Here is a 21,441-nt window from a genome sequence, read left to right on the forward strand (position 1 = left end):
ACACTGAAGGATGCTGGTACCCTCCCTCAGGACTTCAAGAGAGAAAGGACACTTAGGAAACGCGTCGGAAAGACAGGTGAGTCTTGCTCCTATAGGGCCAACCACGCGCGGGCCTAGTTGGGCACAGGGAGCTGGGCGGCAGGAACGGGGGGCAAGGGCAGCCCGCGGGGACCCCCAGCCCGCCGCACCGCATGCTGTCAGTCTCTCTGGAACGCCTATGGCCCCCGCCTCTTTGAAAAACACTTAGGACAATATGCTGGAGAAAAAACTTTGGCAATTAATCTGCCTATACTTTTTAATCCAAAAAAAAAAAAAATTAACATAAGAAATACGTAAAGTTACAAAGAACTTGCCTGTTTGTATAAATGGCACATTCCTTGTTGTTAATCTTTAAGCATTCACTGTATTTACTAAGGGCATCTTTATAGTTTTTGTCCTTTACACATTGATTTCCTTCTTCTTTAAGGGTTTTAAACATTTTTTCATCTATGGGACACCCCCCAAGGGGGGGAAAAAAAAAGGAAGGATTCATATAAGCACCTCTACAAAATCTTCAGTACATCTGTAAGCAGATATTCTATTGCAAATTAACCTGACCACACACCATGCAGAGCTAAAGTCAAAGTGGAACAAAACTTTGTATACAAATTAAAAAGACAAATTGGCTGTAAGTAAAAATTACACAATTATGACATTTTTTTCAAATTAGAAAATAAAACATAAATAATGACATCATTTTATCCACACTGGTATGTCTTCTCTACTGGAGATACGAACATCTACAGTGTTTGGTTTAGTAACTATTTCAAGAAAAATGCACAAACCTGTTCAAGCCTGAGGTGGACATTTGTCCAGTACCCCATTTCCTTGGAAAACCCACCCCCCCCCCCGCTCTCTGTCCTGCGGTTTAGGTAAAGCAAGCCCTACCCTAGCCCAACCTTTTGGAGTAATTTTTGTGTTACTATCAGCACACCATACTTCCTTGGCGACAATAATCTAACTCATCAGGGATAGGCCTATGAGAGCCAATAAGCTACAACAAGATTTTTTATGGCAGCTTCTGGTAATGCTTGCTCTTTCTCGTGGAATATGAGGAGGAAGAGAGGAGCTATTCAGCCATCTGGTGATACAAGGGGAGAGTCTGTATTTCTCTAGATGGGGTGAAAAGAGCAAGAAAGAGGCCAAGATAGACAGCTGAAGAAGAAATCTATGAGTCCTGAATCTAGCCATCCCTGCAGCTACTCTACCTGTGGACGTTTCCATGATAGGAGCCAATAAACAACCTTTTTCACTTAAGCCATAAAAGGCTGGATTTTCTGTTATCTGCAGTGAGAGAGTCCCAACTATTACCATTACCTGTGCAGTGATCATGGCCAACTCTGCTTAGGATCCATTTCCCCTTCCTCAGGGTGCCCTGATGTCCACTCAGCTATCGCTCCTCTCCTACTCAACCCGGGCGTTCAGAGGAAGCTGACCCCACTGATCAGGAACACAGGCTTAGCTAAGCCAATCGGGGCATGGCATGTCCTCATCATAGGGACTGGCTCAGGAATGGGCACATGACCCACTAGAATAAGTACCAATAAAATGTGAGTCAAGAAAGTAACGGGATAAAAAAGCTAGGGCTTTCAGGGTAACATATTTTCTCATTTTTAAATTAATGCTACCCAAAGCAATGGTGTCTCTCTCTCTTTGGACATTGATACCTGCACCCAGGAAGCCTAAAACCACTACAGTTCTATTATTTTCAGTCAGCATCTGAGCCCTGATGAGCTTTCAGTTACATGAACCAAAATATTCCTTACGGTTTAAGTTAGTAGATTTTCTGTACTTGCAACCAAAGTTTTCTATCACACATAAGTATGAAAACCTGAAGTTTTGAATCTATGTAATAAGTCTACCTAATGGAGTAACTTGATATAAAATAAAAATCCTGAAATTAAAATTTATTTCTAATGTTTCATGTTTCAAAAGACCACACAATGGGGCCAAATGACACTCCCCATACATCCTGCTATATGTAAGACCTAAAACAGAATATTACAGGGATTCCTCCCTGCCCAATTTGCTGAAAAACTTTCCTTAAGCTTTTCTTCCCCCATTGTTTTTAAACCTTTGGTATCTACTCTAATAATCACATAGATATGTAGAGCTGATTATCCTTATGCTCCTCATGAGCTGACACAGATCCACAGTACAGTTAGTACATGCCCTTTGTTAATAAACCACCACCCTTCACTGAGCAAATGCTATGTGCGAGACTCCGATGACAGCCAACTCTAGAAACCAGAGATCTCCAAGATTTTCCAAGTCTTAGTAGATGTTCCCTGCATCTCCCTTCTAGTCAATGAAGAGGATGAGGGTCTAACAGAAGCCACATCACAACTCAGGAATCTCAGGGTGTCTACAGGATGAGGCTCAACCACCAGGGACACACATGGAGGTCCTAAGCAGGCAGGAGAAATGGGGCCTCAAGTTGCTTTTGTCAAAAAGCAAGAGTGAAGTCCCATTTATTAAACACTCTGCACAAAGTAATGAGGTCGGTACTATGGGAATGCAGATATGTTAATAACTATGATATAAGGCAGAAAGAAATACCTGCTAGATATTTACGTTGTAGCGTTTTACTTTGTTCTATTATTTCAAACACACTGATCTTATTACTTTAAGCCCTGCAACGTGCAGGTGTTAAGAGAGAACTACATGCTATACTTCTTTTTCTTATGAATAATAATGCTAGCTAAACCTTTATTAAGTATTTTGTACGCCTATCTCCATTTATTCCTGGGAACAACGCCACAAGACAGTTATTCATATTCCCCCCTTTCATACACACTAGGACACTGGATGTGGGAAGCAACTTCTTAAGACTCTAGTTAGAAAGAGGGCGAACAGGGTCTTAAACCTGGGTCTGATGCCTGAGTTCATGCCCTTGACCTTCTGCTTCCCTGTGAAAACAGACACGCAGCTCAAGGTACCCTTGAAAAGAAGGGCGTGTAGGCTTCTCCCACCTGTGATGCCGGGCAGGGGCCGGCTGCAGGAACCTCCCCCTTGGTTGGGGGGCGTCTCCGCCACAGGCTGCCAAGCTCGCAAATGCGCAGAAGTGGGCACAGCAGGAATGGGTGACAACTTCTCCCTCCAGCTTGGTCCATCCAGATTCATTAAAATTCTTGTTATTCTAAAAAGAAAATGAGTTTTTTATATCACTGAAGCCCAAATCAACAGTAAGATTACAACACTTCTCTATAGAAAACACAGTCTTGAGCTATCTGCTGTCCCCATAAACGGTTTTTAAAAGGACTTTTAAAAGTTGCCCAAAACTATGTTAACTTTAGATCCTTTCTGTATCAAAAGAAAAAATGAAGGTCTAAAAATTTTTTCAATGTATATGCAATAAAAAGCGAAATATAAAGGTAAAATTTAGGAGGCCTAGAAGAAATGTCCCACATAACATTTAATATAATTACTAAATTGATAACGCGTTACTCTTGAGAATAATCAAAAACACCTTAGAATTTCTATGCCCAAACTGTACACCAAAAAGAGGTGTACAAGACAAGCTACTAAAACTGATGAGGGCAAGCTATCATGTGTAATATTGTTTTTCCTTAAAGCATTTACATATGGCTAAGATACTCTTACCTTGCCTTTTTTTTTTGTCTTTAAAGTTACTCACTTACTGTATTTTCATATGCATAAAGATGAAAGGACAGGGTACCGGAGTCTAAGAGGCGGGCCCTTATACTATTGATGTTTACTAATGGCCATCACAAAGTTCAGATTAACATCCCCATTATCACTTATCACATCTGTCATCATTTTAAACATACAAAATATATTTACGTTTAAAAACAAAACTGAACTATGTCTTTGAAATGAAACTGGTTTTAAAAAGGTGTGTCCCAAGATGAGAAGATTTACAGGTAAGTAGTAGAATGCATTCAAGTTAGCTAACTCAACAGTACTTTTTGTGTGAATAATTTTCTATTTATGCAGAGACAAACACAATCCACATACTTTTTCTTACAGTTTCTGAAACCGAAATTTCAATAGTGATCTTTGGTTATGCAAACCAAGTATCAGACATCTTAGTGTAAAGAAAATAACTTTAAAAAATAATGTAAGGCCACCCACAACTACAGAAGGAAAAAAAAGCTTTAGAAAAGAGAATTTTCAAGCAAAACTTGTATTACCAGCAGAGAGGAAGGAAGCAGCAGCTGAAAAGAGATGATGTGTTGCCAGGGAGTAAATAAGTAAATGCAGGGAAATTTAACATATAAGATTCCTGGAGAGGAAAAGAGGAACATGGTTAATGGAAGACAGAAACAAAATATAAGCACAGAGGTTTAAATAAATGAAAAAAAAAGCTGCTGTTGTTCACATGGAAAAGCAAACATAAATATGGGATTCGTGAAAAGGAACAGTGAAATTTAAAAAATGGATATTTCACAGAAAAATATATATGGCCACCCAGACAAAGCCTCCTCATCTTCTTATAAAGTATCACTAAGAAATGTTCGATTAAAAAGTGAATGAATCTTAAAAGTCAATCTGTATAAACGAACCTTCATGAATACATATAAAATGGATAACACAATCCTCAAAAAGCTAAACATAGAATTCCCCCATGACCCAGCGATTCCACTCCTAGGTATACTCCAAGAGAAAGTGAAAACAGGTGTGCAAACACTTGCACACGAATGCCCACAGCAGACTATTCCCAATAGCCCAAAGATGGAGACAACCCCAGTGTCCATCACCTGATGAATGGATAAACAAGACGTACTATGCCCATACAATGGAATGTTATTCAGCTATAAAAAGAAAGGAAGCACTCACATATTCTACAACATGAACCTTAAAAACATCACACTAGGTGAAAGAAGCCAAACACAAAAGGCACATACTCTAGGATTCCATTTACAGGGACCATCCAGATAAACCAACAAGACAGAAAGCGAATGAGTGGTTGCCAGGGGCTGAGAGAAGGGAGAATGCGTGGCTGCTTAATAGGGACAGGGTTTCCTTTGGGGATGATGAGTGTTCTGGAACTAGAGAGAGGTGGTGGGTTGTACAAGTGTGCATGTACTAAAGGCCACTCAATTGCATACTCTAAAACACAATCTTATGTTCCATGAATTTTACTTCAATTTTTTCAAAATATATATATATAGTGCACAAGGTTCAGAAAGAGGAGTAATCACAGCCTCTCAGGTAACTATTTTTCCTGTCAGACCTTCCGGGCCCATCACTATGAACCCGCTTTCCTCCAACACCTTCCAACAGGCCCTTCCTCTCTGTCGGCTAATTCGGCTGTCTTCCTGCTTTGTCTCACAGGAAGCCGAGCTCTGGGAGAAGATCCTACTTGCCCAACTACGTTGGAGATGACTGGGGACAGAGGATGGGCAAACTAAAAGCCGACCACAGGAGTGAACTGTGCTCTCTCTGTTGGAGAATGAATTCATTCAACACATCTTACTGAGTGTATCTGCTGTAAGAGGTACTTCAACTACACAGACGGATAAAACCCAATTCCTGACCTCAAGGAACTTTCAGTAGAATGAGAGAAAAATAATTTTACAAAAAGGGACAGAGAATTTACAAACGATATGGAAGCTGGGTAATAATAGAGGGCACGGTGTTCTGGGGGAACTGGGAAGGGCACCTAAAGTACATGTATGGTGGGATGGAGGTGGGTCTATCAGGGAAAGTCATTTCCTAGAGGAAGGAGGTCCTCTCCTAAAGGACAGCAAGGAATTAACCGGGAAAAAATGGGAAAAGAGCCTCCAGGCACATATGAGGAGGCAGCAGATGACATTTCAGCAAGGCAGCTGTGCCACAGGGCAAATGGTTGAGACCTCCCAGGTGATGCTGCCCAAGCTCAAGATCAAGCTCAAGATCAAGGAGGCTGTGAATGCCCAAGGCTTGATCTGGCCCCAGGTCCAATTACCAATGCATATCCCTTTCTTCCAGTTAGGCCAGGATCAGACAAGTTCCACATGACCAGAGGGGACACTCCAGGAAATGACTGGTGGCTCTACACACAGATCTTTCCAACGGTCTTCTCCAAAGTGCGGTGGGACCATGTGTGGAGGTAAGGCATGATTTTATAAAATGAATTAATCTAAAACATGCCATTCTCATCTTGCACAATTTTGCTCAAGGTCGCCTCCTATCAGTGCTCTTCAAAGACCACGTCAGGCGCTTGCTCTCCAACAACTGCAGCCTGCACAGACGAAGGGGGCCTGGCCTCTCTGTGATTTCCCCACCTTACTAACATATTTTCACCGTTGGGGATAATCTGTCTTATGTTTTTCCCCCTGGCTATATTCTGGTTTGCTTAAATACAGAGATTATGTTATTTTTCTGCTTTTTGTCTTTTTGTGGGGGGAGCAGGGCAGGGTACGCCAGACCAACACAGGGAACAGTGTAACGCACATAAGAAGGTATACTCTGGACAAATGGGATCAGAAAATAGTATACATAACTAGAAATATTATCCAACTTGCAATTTTTTAATTTCACCTGAAAGCAATTTATGAAGTCTGGAAATTCTTACCTTCCCATGCTCACTCAGGGGCTAAATAGGTCATAATATAAATTAGATCCAAATTCTTTGCTATTTCACCATGATAAATTAATACTCATCCTAGATGAGTTGTCTATTTAAAGGGCATATAACACAAAATCTAGGAGGCTCATGAAGACATCTACTTTCCTGAGAAACAACAGTTATGCTTCCACTGACAGATGTGGTGCATTGAACATGTGCAAACCCTGTAGGAGAAGAAGATTCGATATGGCAGTTTTCACTACATTTTTGGATCTTGTGCTAGAATTACTAGTGATTTACAACATCACTGGAAACACCTTCCTAACGCCACAGATATTTACAAATACTAAAATTAAGTTCTGTGCGTTCAGAACAGCAAAGAAGATCTATACACTGAGCTTAAGAAAAAAAAATTTACTGAACAGTAATTAATGGACCAGGAAACAAATATAAAGGTGTTAGAGGACAACTCAAAATGGATTATAGGACAGTTAGAAATTAAGTTAGAGAGAGAGAGAGAACACTTTGGTTTTGATGGGAGTGAAAATCATGCATGCAAAGTAAGTAACCAAGGACATGTCTACACTCTGACACCATTCTTGGAGAACAGGAAGAAAAACACGTAATTCCAGTAGAAAATAACTAGACCTCAGGCACCGCCTCAGGCTGGCTTACCTGTTAATGCTGTCATTTGCTAGCTGGATTCTGCAGTCTATTTGCAACACTATTTTATAATCCACATAAGCTTTCTGATACTGCTCTAAAGTTTCATAGGCCATTGCTCGACGAAGAAGAGGTTTGACTGAGAATGGATGAAGTTCCAGAGCCCTGAAGACAAAAATATTACATGTCATTTGTTTTGAAAAGTTTTAACTTAATACTAACTGAATATACACTGTAGTACTGGACTTTCAAACACAAACATATCTAGTATTTCATACGAAGGACCTAGGAATATACTAGGAAAGGCAAACTCAGAGTAGAAGAACAATCAAACTTGCGGTTACTTCCTTTATTTTATATACTTTGGGTGGCGGGGGAGGGAGAGAGAAAATCCTAAGCAGGCTCCACTCCCAGTGTGGAGCCCGCCATAGGGGCTCCGTCTCATAACCCTGAGATCATGCCCTGAGCTGAAATCAAGAGTCGGATGCACCAACTGAGCCACCCACGTGCCCCTACTTCCTTTATTTTAAACCAGTAGCAAAGCACGTTAGCATTTACTTTCCCCCGCTGAGACTGAGCTCCCTGGCAGTGGGCAGTGTGCCCCACCCTCTCCAATACCCCAAACCCTCCCCACCTCTGCCCCGACAGAGCCCACCATGGCACCAAATACAAGGTAGGCTTTCAACAGATTCTTGTTATCTACTAATGGATTAAGAGGAAAATTTTCATTCGCACTTGTGTTTAATAAGGCACCTCAGCAACAGAACCACAAAAATTTGCATTACATTTTGAAAATCAGCTCCCTAAAGGTCAGTTTATTATGATTTACTTGCTGGCAAAGGGCTTCAAAAATAGACCAGGGGGAAATCAAGGAAGTAAGTGTATGATGATTTCTTGTTAAGTCATGAATTTTCATCTTGCATTTGTTAAGGCTACGAAGTATTTCCAACATCACTAGAGATGTATTTCAAGGTTATGTTCCTTGGTTTTGTTTTAAGTAACTGTTTAAGGCTACTTCGCTACACAACGGACTTCATGACATTCTGAAATAAAGCACACAATCCAGAGATTGTAATTATGAACGAAAATTATCACACTCTTCGTTTTAACGAACTTAACTGAAACTGTAAAGCACGGCGAGCAGAAATCCTAGCAAGAGCCTACCTTCTACACACCCCACCAGGGAGTGTCTGCTGCCCTGGGCTGTCCACACCAGGGATGGCAGGTCTGCTCCTCGGGTTCACTCTTCTGCTACACGCGGTATTCAAAGCACATGTTTAACTTCCTTCAGGGAAAGCACGAGTGAGGGCTGCTTTACTTGTTCTCCAACAGTCTTGGGGATCTGCTGTCTATCCCCGTCTACAGTGATCTGGCAAGGGGATGCTGACAGAGCACCTGCCAAGTGCGAGCCACTGCAGACTCCCTCCTCGCACTGCCCAAGCCGGCAAGGTCAACAGTCGTCCGTTCATGCTGCAGGTGAGGAGGCGGAGGGGAACTGAGCCTGATCTGCCCATAGGGCAGTTCTGAATTTCAGCTTCAGGAAAGCCAGGGCAGTGACTGTCCCCACGGCTGAGATCAGCGCCTGGCCCGCAGGAGGCACTCAGCAAACACCCCAGCCCCCACAAGCGAACCTACGCTCTGCCTCCCTCACACATCCAAAAGCACTATCAATAAGGGAACTTCGTTGGAGTCATTCACAATTCTCCACACTGTACAGACACTCCACCGCAAAGGGGGGTGTGCTCCCGGGCTCTGCACCATACAGGCTGTCACGAACGAGCTTCAGTGCTCTATAATCTAACCAAGTTCATTCTGCACAGGTGTTATCAGTGGGGGTTATTTTAATGATCTCCACTGTACTGTACTGGGCTTTACGTTTTTTTCTCTAACACACATGTATTATTTTTATAACCAATAAAAGTTACTTTAAAAATAAAACTAAGATCAAGTAAAAACTCCTACTTAAACACTAGAAAACAGATCTCTGAGCATCATTACCACTGCCTTAAATCTAGCTTAGTTTCATGCTTAGGGGATTTAACAACATGAACCCAGAAGACAAACATGTACGATACTCACACAACTACCCCAGGTCACCACAGACTTCCAATGCCCAAGGTGCTTTTCAGCCACTCAAGACAGAGCCCAGGTAGGCGTGGAATATAACACTGAGCAAGATGATGCATTTAATTTTTAGCCCTCCCAGCCCAGTAAATGCAAGGTTTTTTCTCTTTAACCACAATCCTGAAAGTGAATATGAGCTTATAAAGGAAATTCCACTAAGAAAAAAAAAGGGGCATTCATTCATAAAAACAGAGAGAACTTTTTAAGCCAGAGCTCACAAAGGTTTAACCATTCAAGTTAATACAGTTAAGACCCTACAGTCTTATAATTCGAAGCCTGTCAGAGGGAAGCAAAGAGGAGCAAAAGCAGAAAATTACCAGGCAGTGTTCATTTTTAGTGAGTCTGTCAAAATATCCTCAATGGAAAGTCACCGAAAGATTCTTTTGGGGTAGTTTAGATAACCCAAAAAGGTTCTCTGGCAGCTAGGAAGAGGATTTTTTTTTTAAGCTGGTAAACAATTCTGAGAACATAAAGCAATTTCTAGGATAATGGTTTTAAACTTCTGCCCTGTTTCATGGTTCATCTCGAAGCCTAAAATAGAAACATGGAGATGCTGTGGTCCAGAGAGGGACAAGGCCCAGAGCCCCCTGAGCTCCTCAAATTCCCCTTATACTCCCAACCGTGATCCTCTCAGCACACCCCTGGGACACACCTCAGAGGAGGTGTTTCAGAGGAGGCCCCAGGAGTTCAGATGTGTAAAATTAAACACTTTTCCCCCAAACTGCATTAAGTTATTCTCATAGGTCAATCTACGAAAGCTAATTCATGGGTTCCCCTCTCCCTTAAAGTTTGCCCCGATTGAGTTTTTTTTCAGTTTGACTCCTGCTACCACTTGCCTCAGAGTAAGGGCTCATGGGCACACTAAAACAACTCTGCAAAGAGCAGAGACAAGCAAGTGAAAAACTAAAACATAGGCTTCCATTAAAATGTATGTAATCTTCTTGAGGTGACAATAGTCCTATTTCTGCTACTAAATGATTCCTAGTTCATACAGATTTAAATACATTTATTTCAACATGTTTACAAAAGCATATCAAGTTTTCTGGCATTAAAAGCAGTTTGAGGGGCACCTCGGCGGCTTAGTTGTTAAGCGTCTGCCTTCGGCTCAGGTCATGATCCCAGGGTCCTGGGATCGAGTCCTACAGCAGGCTCCCTGCTCAGCGGGAAGCCTGCTTCTCCCTCTCCCACTCCCCCTGCTTGTGTTCCCTCTCTCGCTGTGTCTCTGTCAAATAAATTAAAACAGTTAAAAAAAAAAAAAAAAAGCAGTTTGAGGTTCACTGCTTTGGAGTAAAATCACCTCATGCTCCTTATGTTGGGACTCATATGCCAGGTATCAGGAAAACATCTAAGTAGGTCGGGCTCCACAGAGGTCAGTACTGACCAGCAAAGCAGGATTCTTTGGCCTAGAACACAGCTCTTATCTAAGGACATCTGAACCAAACCACCGCCCGTCTCCCTCCACCCCCGCCCCCTCCCCAGGCCGTCTCCTGCTCTCCTTCCAGACAGACCTCCATTCTAGCCCCTCAGACACCGCGCCTGGAATCCCATCTTTGACTTCCTCCCAGATCTACACTGACACAGAACAAATTTTAGCAAGAAAATGTCTGCTACCCTCAACTATCTCACTTAAGGATAAAGTGACTCCACTGTTTTGCAGCAGCCCTAACTGTAGGGTTCCCAAGTTTGAACTGTAGTCCTGAACTCACTCACTGTAGCAAGACCTAAGATAAATCTGAAGGTTAACGTGTTAGCCACAGACACTTGTGCTGTAAAGGTTCTTGGCTGCAAATCACAATGTACTTGATATTCCACAAATTCATATGGTCTTACTAGTTAAGTGCAGTAGTAAATGTTTAACAACTGGCTCTCCTGAGGAGAAAAACCCAGATTTGAGGTGCCTGCCAATTTTCATGGTGTTAGTACTCCAACCATGGCAGGTTTCAAGCTACCAATTTGACTTCGACCAGCTCCTAAAAATGTAACAAGTAGTGTGAGCCAGCACAACAGTGGATGGGGTCTACAGTCAGGGCCAAGTGAATATAAGTAGTATTTATTTTACATTTGAGCATGTAAAATTGGCAAAAAAAAAATCCAAGCCCCTCAACACCTTCTTTTTAAACTGTAGACACAGAAATTGGCAAGTTTTTACCCATATCAATATACTGATACTAACACAGAAAAAAATAATAAATTGTTCTTCTTATAATGAGATTGTCCACAAGTTATTGTTCAACCTAGGACTTCTGAGAGTGAAAACGGGTAATATTAGTAATTTTACCAGAGAAGAGGAGTAAACCAGGACTGTGAGGGTCAAGCCAGGACACACAACTTATTTTTTCGATGCACTAATAGTAGCTTCTTTCCAAAGGGCTCCTGAAGCAGGCTTATTACATAATGGTGGGAAAAAACAGTACTTTTTATTCATGTAAATACAGTCACCAACCTCAGTATGTAACTTGTTGAGTACCACGGGTGACTATAGTGCTTGCAAAGTGGTCTACAACATGGTTCCTGACTTCACGGAGCTGAAAATCCATTGTAGTGGATAACACAAGTACCCACAGGTGTGAGAATGACCGTGCAAAGGGTATAGCCATGCAGGTGACCAGGAAGCCTGAGGTGACCAGGAAGGCAAAGAAGAGGGGGTAGCTGAGCAGGGATTTCGGAAGTAAAGATGTGCAGAGGGCATCACAGTGGCCCAAATGAGAGCAGAAAGCTTGTTTGGAGGGCAAGGAGGTAAGAGGAGCTTGTAATTATCTGCAACACCACACTGAGCCACTGAATACCTGTTTGAAACAAAATAATGCTTCAGGAAAAGTTGTTCTGATGCTACAGTGGAGGAGCCAAAGAGACTAGATGAAAGGCTTCTCCGAAAGTCTGAAATTGACATGAAAAGAGCACGGATTAAGGTGATGGCTGTGTAAATGAAAAAAGTTTGCAGCCTTCTATTAACTGTCTTTGTATATATGGAGGAGAAAAATGTATCATTTTTAGGTATAATTCAATTAACATGTCTTTAAAGTGTCTAAGAAATTAGATTCATGCAGAAAATTCAGTAAGAAATTAAATACCGCATTCATTCATCACACTGAAATGGTAATCTCTTGACAAACCTGAAAACGCGCAGTTTACCTGTTACAATCTTGAATGCAGCCGCTGCAGTTTCCTTCTTTTAGGTAGCACGCTGCTCTATTTGAATATAAGACACTTAGATCATCTGCACTTCCACTTCCTAAAATCACATTTAATTAAATACGGTTAAACTCCAGGAGCGCAATCACAGTTCCCCAGCAAGACGAGACGACTGAGGTCTCCGGGGGGCACTGCAGTCCTACAGCCCGCCCCTCACGCGGAGCCCGGGGAGCGCCCGGTGCCCGCAGGGGCCTCAGAGGGCGAGGCCGTGAGGGACGCACGCAGACGCGCCCCGCCCGGGCACATGCTACGCATTCCGAGGTGCAGCTCGCCCAAGTCGGTCCCACCCCGCCCTCCGTCCGGCCCGCACGGACGCGAGCGCCTGTCATCCGGGCGGCGGCCCTACACGTCCCGAGAGCCGCAGCCCGAGGGTCCGGGGAGGCGCGGGCTCAGCTCTCGCCTACCTGCAGGTTCCAGCTGCGCGATCGCCGCCGAGTACTTGAGGGCAGCCTCGGCGAACTGGCCGCTTTTGAACAGCTCGTTGCCCTGGCTCTTCAAGTCCGCGGGGCCGAGCGTGGCGGCAGGGACGGGGGCCGCGGCGACGGCGGCAGGGTCCCCGGCGCCCCGCCCGCTGCCCGGGTGCCGGCTGGCGCTGCCTGCCGCCTCGGGGGCCCGCGGTCGGCCCCGCTTGTCCGCGCCGGCTCCGGGCGCACGACCCCGCCGCAGCGCGCCCCTCTCCGGCCGCTTGCCGCCCTCGCTTTTGCCGGTCAGCTTCTTCTGGATGTTGCCCATGGCGCGCGGCTCCGCGGCGCTCCCGGCTCCCGCCGGCTCCGCGGCCTCTGTGGGAAGTGGATGCGGGAAGCGAGTGTTTGCATCATCAGGAGAAACGACCTACCGCGGCGGCCGCGGGGGTGCCCCGCGCAGACGCGCGGCGCAGCGCGCGCGGGGGCGGGTCGCGGCGGAGGCCAGGCGGACACCGCCCCCGCGGGCGGGGCAGCGCGGTTCCCGGCACCTCCAGGCGCGCGTCTGCCGGGGGGCTGACCGCCGGGCCGCGCGCTGCTCGGGCCACGCACTGGAGGCACCCGTAGTTAACTCCTTGAACGCCGACGAGCTTAGGACGCGAACACGGCTCCGCAAAATCATTCCCTGAGTCAAAGCATCCGTGGCGAGGTACAGCTTACAAAAAAAACGTACCTTTCTCCCATTTACGATTTACGAAAGCATGAAGTTACCAAACCTTGAATACGATAATTGCACCCAAGATCAGGGTACCCTTTTATGTTAAAGAACTGGGAGAGAAAGATAATTTGAAAGTGAAATAAAATCCAAGTGACCATTTTAAAATGAATTTAGCAAAGAAGTTACATAAAATAGGCACCAAGTTTTTAAAGTGATCCTTAAAAAACAGTAAATTTTCCATAACAGTGTCTTATTCAAGCTAAATTCCTTTATCTTGATGGAAAGACTTCAGGCATTAATCATAGCTTTAATAATTGATTTTTGAATCTATTATTTTTAAATATGAAAATGATGTATAAATATTTCATTGGTGGGTGTCTTATCACTATTTAAAACAAAGCAAAAAATATTTAAAACAAAGCAATTAATTATTTCACAGCACTGTTAGAAAAAACACTTAAGTACAGAGACTTCCGAGCTTTCTGTTTTAACAAATTCTAATCTGACTTTTTTTAAGCAGGCTCCATGCCCAACGTAGGACTTGAATTCAAGACCCGGAGATCAAGTGTGGCATACTGCACCACTGAGTGGGACTGAGTCAGCCAGGTGCTCCTCTAACCTGATTTTTAATGGATATATTTTCCACTGTTTCATGAATGGTAAAGCTAGTATTTGAACCACAAGGACAGGGGAATAGAAAAGCAGGAGTATTTAAGTGAAAATCAGTGGATGGTCACCTTAAGGCAAGCACTGAGTGTAAAAACACACTAATTAGTAAGTATGGGTTTCTATAGTGTAATAACCAAAAGAGGCTTCATTATGAAAAGAATAAAAAGATCTTGTTATAGCAATAAATCCCCAAATTGGACCCAGGAGGATTATTACAGCAAGACTCCAGTCTTCTTTGTCTGGTATCTGCTGCTCAAGTCCCCACCCAGCATCAAAACTGATGAAAGCAGAGATCAGTGTCAACAGAAACCATAGACACTTCAGTATTATTCTCCGTTCCCTTGTATATTACGCCCTCACGTCTGACCAGTACTATTACTAAATAGCTGCAGTTTATTTAGAACTTAATATGGGTCAAGATTTTTGCATACACCACTTTCCATTATCATTAATCCTCATACCTAGTATTATCATCCCCACTTTATAAATAAGGCAACAAAGACACAAGGAAAAAGCTAAAGATTGTCCGAGAGCAAAGAGAGCTAGAAATCAGCATAACTGGTTTATGGGATTCAAATGAAATGACCTGAAAGCCATACCTCTCTCCTTAAGACTGAAAGGTCCTTGAACAACTTTGATAGTCTCTAGAGGTAAGCCGAGGCCTGATCCTGAAAGACCTGTGCGTCCTGGTGTGTACTGTACTACCTGTGGGACATTCCAGCGGAGTTGTTCAGGAGGTGGCTCCAAATGTAGCTCAGAGGAGTGGCCTTATCTAAAGTCTTCAGTAAGTCCCAGTGGACTTGGGAGTTGCTGATATAAATAGGATCATTGGAGTTTGGGTGTGGATGAGGTCACTCCGATCTTCCAGAGGATCCCTAAGAAATACTAACATGTAAAGGATGATAATAAGAAAAATCTTCAGTGGAGATGGAAGAGTATCTAGAAATGAGAGAAAGCCCAGGAGGGAGTACTGCCTCAGAAACCAAGAAGAAAGAGTATTTCAGGGAGGAAGGAGTCAAGAATAACAAATAATCAAAGGAAGGGATGGCTGGCAGTATCAGCTGCCTAAAGCCTACCGACAGCCATTAGATCTAAAGCCATGAGGACTCCCTTCAGTAGCCTTCAGTAGTTTGGGTAGTTGGTAGATGCAGAAATCCTCAACAAAACACTAGCAAACCAAATCCAACAGCAGAGTACAAGGATTATACACCATGACCAAGTGGGATTTATCTCAGGAAGTAGTTCAACGTACAAAATCAATATACAACATACCACATTAATCGAATAAGGGGAAAAAAACCACATGATCATTACTGACTTTGAATGGGCATTTGACAAAAGCCAACACCCTTTCATGATAAAAAACAGAAAACTATGACCAGAAGTGAAATTTCTCAAAATGATAAAGTACATTTATGAAAAACTCAGTCAACATCATATCAGTGGTAAAATCCTCAAAGTTTTCCCCTGAAGTTCAGGAACAAGACAAGGATGCTGTCTTCACCACAGCTACTCAACATTATACTGGAAGTTGCAGCCTCATCATTAGGCAAGAAAAAAATAGAATAAAAACCATCCATATTGGAAAGGAAAAAGTAAAACTATTAACAGATGATGTGATTATTATATTTTATATTATATATGTGTGTGTGTGTGTGTTTATATTTGGAGGGTATATGTAATCCTAAAGAATACACACACACACACATTACTACTACTAAGGCTAAAAAGCAAATTCAGCAGTTTCAGGGTACAAGATACACTAGCAATGAACAATCTGAAAATTACAAAAACAATTCCATATACAGTAGCATCCAGATGAATAAAATATTTAGGAATATATTTAACCAAGAAGGTGAAAGACTTGTATACCAAAAAATACAAATTACTGGAAGAAAACCAACAAATGGAAAGATATCTCTTGATCATAGATAGGAAAACTTAATGTTAAGATATCCAAAGTGATCTACAGATCTGACATAATCCCCTACCAGAATTCTACAGCCTTTTCTGCAGAAATGGAAAAGTTGATCCTGAAATTCATATGGAATTTCAAGGGGTTCAGGGTAGTCAAAACGATCTTGAGAAAGAAGAACAAATCAAAGGACTTATACTTCTGATTTCTAAAAACTAAAAGCTTCAGTAATCAAAACCGTGTGGCACTGACATAAGAATAGACATCTAGGTGAACAGAATAGAACTGAGATTCTATAAACCCATACATCTATGGACAGTTAATTCTTGACAAGGGTGTCAAGTCCATTCAATGAGGAAACCATAGTCTCACAAATGGTGTTGGGACAATTGGATTTTTACATGCTGAAAAAAAAGCTAAGCTGGACTCCTTCCTACCTCAATTAATCAAAATAAGTCAGTGACCTAAATATAAGAACTAAAACCATAAAATTCTTAGAAGAGAACATAGGGGTAAATCTACATGCCCTTGGATTTGGTGATGGATTTTTATATAGGACACTGAAGGCACAGGCAACAAAAGAAAAAATAAACTTAACTTCATCAAAATTAAAAACTTTGCATAAAAGGATATTATCAAGGGCGCCTGGGTGGCTCAGTTGGTTGGGCGACTGCCTTCGGCTCAGGTCATGATCCTGGAGTCCCTGGATCAAGTCCCACATCGGGCTCCCTGCTCGGCAAGGAGTCTGCTTCTCCCTCTGACCCTAACCCCTTTCATGTGCTCTCTCTCATTCTCTCTCTCTCAAATAAATAAAATCTTTAAAAAATAAAAAAATTTTTAAAAAAGGATATTATCAAGAAAGTAAAAACACAACCCACAGAATGGGAGAAATTATGTGCAAGCCATATATCTTACCTGCAAGGGTCTAGTACCCAGACTACATAAAGTACACTTATAATGCAACTATAAAAAGACAACCTAATTCTTAAATTAGGCTGCAAAGGACTTGAATAAGCATTCCTCCAAAGAAGATACACAAATAATATACACAGAAAAATGGTTACCATAATGTCATTACAAGAATGCAAATCAAAACCATAAGGAGGTGCCACTTCACACACCCATTATAATGGCTATAATCAAAATGGCAAACCATAACAAGTGTTTGCAAAAATGTGGAGGAATTAAAATCCTCATATATTGTTGGTGGGACTATAAAATGGTGTAGCCACTTTGGAAAACAGTCTGGCAGTTCCTCAAGAAGTTAAACAAGAGTTACCATATAATCCAGCATTCTACTCCTAGTTATATACCCAAGAAAATTAAAAACATAACGCCCACACACAGAACTTATACACGAATTTCATAGCCACATTTTTCAGAAGAGCCAAAAAAGTGGCAATAATCCAAATGTCCATCAACAGATGGATAGAGAAAATGTGGTATTATCCATGCAATGGAGTTTATTTGTCCATAAAAAGGAATAAAGTACTGATACATGCTACAACATGGATGAACCTTGAGAATGTTATGCTAAGTGAAAGGAGCCAGACACAAAGGCCACATGTTGTATGATTCCATTTATATGAGATATTCAGCATGGGCAAAGCCACAGAGATAGAAAGAATTAATGGTTGCCCGGGGTTGGGGAGGGGGGGAGATGGAAGTGACTGTTAATGAGTATGAGGTTTCTTCTGTGATGATAAAAATGTGCCAGGATTAGACAGTGGTGATGGTTGTACAACCTTGTGAATATATTAAAATCCACTGAATTTGAAAAGGATGAATTTTATGGTATATGGATCCTATCTCAATTAAAAAAAAAATGCTTATTTCACTTTACCCTTGACAACAAAGGATACTTTTTCTTTCTTTTTTTTTTTATCCCCCATCTTGGCCAATTTGTTGGGAGAGAAAAAGAATCTACTTTTAATTTTCTTTTTTTGTTAGCAGTACAAAATATGTTGATCATTTAATTTCTCCATTAGTGATTAATTGTTCATATGCTTTGTTCATTTTGGTACTAGGCTCTTTTAATATTTTCTTACTGTTCTGGAAAAGCTCTTCATATCATAAGGTTACCAACCCCTTGCCATTTTTCCTAGTTTGTCATTTACCTTTTCATTTTTTTATAGCATCTGACTGATACTGGTTTTTCACTTATACACAGTCAACATCATTCACCTTTCTTTTCATGATTTTATCTATTGTTTTAACTCCTTGAAATCCCTACCACCTTCCTGATCCCACCAATTCTAGGACAAGAGAAATAACTGTATTTTATTCTTCTGTTTGCAAGTTACTATTTAATTTTTTTTTATTTTATTTGGGAGAGAGAGAGAGAGAGCACATGAGAAGGGGGAGGATCAGAGGGAGAAGCAGACTCCCCGCTGAGCAGGGAGCCCGACGCGGGACTCGATCCCGGGACTCCAGGATCATGACCTGAGCTGAAGGCAGTCGCTCAACCAACTGAGCCACCCAGGCACCCCTATTTAATTTTCTTATATTTCATTTTTAAGTAGGGAATAAGCAACAGCACGACAAAGGAGGCTAGCTGCTTACTTTCCTCTGATTACTTCTCACACTCTGTAAGAAGACAATAAATACCAAAGTCTCTGACAGCTAGTCATATGGTGATGGTCACGTCTAAATGCTCTCCACTAGGGAAGAAAAACACAAATAGATGGGGAGTTCCCAAGAAAGCCCAGGAGCTCAAATCCTTGGGTCTGATCAGCCTGGCAAATAGGTGTTTCTTCAAACTAGTCCCTATAAGGACAATTGTCAATGGTCTTGTCTTAGTACCTGATACAGAGCAGGTGATCAATAACTGTCAGCTATTAAATCAAATCCACTGGCTACGTTATACCTCAGTCGGGATGAACTGGGCCTGGCCAATCCAAATGGTGCTTACAGGTGAGCAGCATTATCAGCTGAGGTTACACAACACTCAAAGCTGCATTTTCCCAGGGGCTTTAGGGCTCCCTGCATCATAGCCCATAATGACTAAGAATTCTTTCTTGGAATGTGGTGGGATGGGGAAACATATGCAAGGATTCCATCCTGATGACCTCCCCTCTGGGCTTTAACAGGATTTCCTAAAAGTGACTTGGATTTCTCCTGTCTTGTCCAAGGCTCCAGGACCTCTTTTTACATGTCCTCTAACAATGGAACTTGGTAGAGGTGAGCATAACACAGTCCTATTGACTTTATTTCATCTTAAAAGGACTACAGTCCTATTGACTTTATCTTAAAAGGACTACTTCTGAGCTTCCAGCTATTTATCCCACCTAATCTTGATTTGCTTTCCTGAAAAAAGGGAACTAACTAGTCTTAAAATTTATATTCCTATCAAGACATTTTTATTTTTGGAATTTCACATATCTTTATGTATTCCCTAATCTACAAAATAATTATTGAGGGGCATAAATGACGAGATCAGAAATGGTTCTCTCAGGGGTACCTGGGCGGTTCAGTCGGTAAAGCCTCCGACTCTTGATTTCGCTCAGGTCATGATCTCAGGGTTGGGGGATGGAGCCCTGTGTTGGGCTCTGCGCTGGGGATGGAGCCTGCTTAAGATTCTCTCTCTCCCCCACTGCCCCTACCCCAACCCTTCCTATGCGCCACCCCCCCCCCCGCCCCCATGCTCGCTCTCTCTCAAAAAAAAAGAAAAAAAGAAATGGTTCTCTTAAAGCTCTGGCTGCTTGGAGATCTGAATGGGAACACTGTTTCTCTGTGGTTCTGATGTTATGGATAACCACCTAACTCAGAAACATCAATCTATTAAATGATTAATATTACACAACAGTCTGGGGTGCCTGGGTGGCTCAGTCGTTAAGCGTCTGCCCTCGGCTCAGGTCATGATCCCAGTTAAGTTCCACCCTGCCCTGCCCTCGGCTCAGGTCATGATCCCAGGGGATGGAGCCCCACATTGAGCTCCCTGCTCGGTGGGAAGCCTGCTTCTCCCTCTCCCACTCCCCCTGCTTGTGTTCCCTTTCTCGCTGTGTCTCTGTCAAATAAATAAATAAAATCTTTAAAAAAAAAATATTACACAACAATCCTGACTCACTTTTCTAATCACAGAATAGTAATTACTCATTGTTTAATGATTAGCCCTTTCCTGTTTATCTCTCTGTGGGAGGAGGGCCTTTTAGTATCTCCAGTCCCCCCCCAGCTTTATTGAGATATAATTGACATATAACATTGTATACGTTTAAAGTGTACGTGATGATTTGATATGGATATATATTGCAAAATTATTAGCACAGTAAGGTTACTTAACACATCCATCACCTCATGTAACCTTTTTTTAAATAGTGAGAACATTTAAGATCTACTTTCTTAGCAACTTTCAAGGATATAACATCATATTGTTAACCGTAGTCACCATGCTGTACACTACGTCCCCCAGACTTACAGGTGGAAGTTTCTACTCTTGGACCAACTTATCCCCAAAACCTCCACCTCTGGCAACCACTGTTCCACTCTCTATTTCTACAGGTTTGGCTTTTTTTTAGAATCTGCACATAAGTGAGTTCACACAGTATTCATCTTCCTCTGTCTGACTTATTTCACTTAGCATAATGTCTTAAAGGTCCACTTGTGCTTTTGCTAATGGCAGATTTCCTTCTTTTTTGTGGCCTAATAATATTCTAGTGTTTAAATGAGTGAGTGTCTCACATTTTCTTTATCCGTTTATCTGCTGAAGGACACTTCAGGTTGTTATTGATGAAGGATAGTTGGAAGAAAGGAAGGCAGGGACGAGGGCCCTCCCCACCCCCCAAGAGGAAACCACCCTTGAAAGGAATTTACACCACCCTGGAAGGAACCCTCTCCCACGTGACAGATAGATGACAAAAGCCTGATTGGATGACAGGTGTGTGGAGGGTTAATCAGATTAATACAGTCCACCAGCAAGCCCATAAAACCCCCTAGACATAGAAACTCTGGTGGCCACCCTCTCAGATCCCCTCCTTCTTCAGGAGCTTTGTACTATCGCTCAGTAAACCTTGCTTTGCTGCCCACCACTCTGTCTGGTCTACCTCTTCAGATGTCAAAGTGGCGTGACCAAGACCCGCGGGCACTGAGGGAAAAGAAATCCTGCAACGTTACCATGTCTTGGCTATTGAGAATGCTGACATGAACACAGGGGTGCAGATATCTCTTCAAGATAGTGGTTTCATTTCTTTTGGACATACAACCAGAAATG

At 42.4% G+C, this 21,441-nt stretch overlaps 1 protein-coding gene across 1 annotated transcript in view; it reads right to left on the bottom strand.

Moving 5' to 3' along the window:
- SPAG1 (sperm associated antigen 1) overlaps positions 1-21,441 on the bottom strand; it is a 65,392-nt gene that overhangs the window by 12,623 nt on the left and 31,328 nt on the right. Inside the window, exons 11-15 of the mRNA XM_028110327.2 lie at positions 12,937-13,311; positions 12,473-12,572; positions 7,229-7,381; positions 3,012-3,178; positions 354-486 (exon numbers count right to left, since the gene is read on the bottom strand). Of these exons, the coding sequence (XP_027966128.1) occupies positions 354-486; positions 3,012-3,178; positions 7,229-7,381; positions 12,473-12,572; positions 12,937-13,311 (928 nt within the window). The remainder of the gene's footprint in view (positions 1-353; positions 487-3,011; positions 3,179-7,228; positions 7,382-12,472; positions 12,573-12,936; positions 13,312-21,441) is intronic.

This window comes from Eumetopias jubatus, unplaced genomic scaffold (genome assembly GCF_037043125.1).
Source record: "Eumetopias jubatus isolate StellerSeaLion01/CBP00866 unplaced genomic scaffold, mEumJub1_p1.0 scaffold_4, whole genome shotgun sequence".
NCBI classification, from domain to species: Eukaryota; Metazoa; Chordata; class Mammalia; order Carnivora; family Otariidae; genus Eumetopias; species Eumetopias jubatus.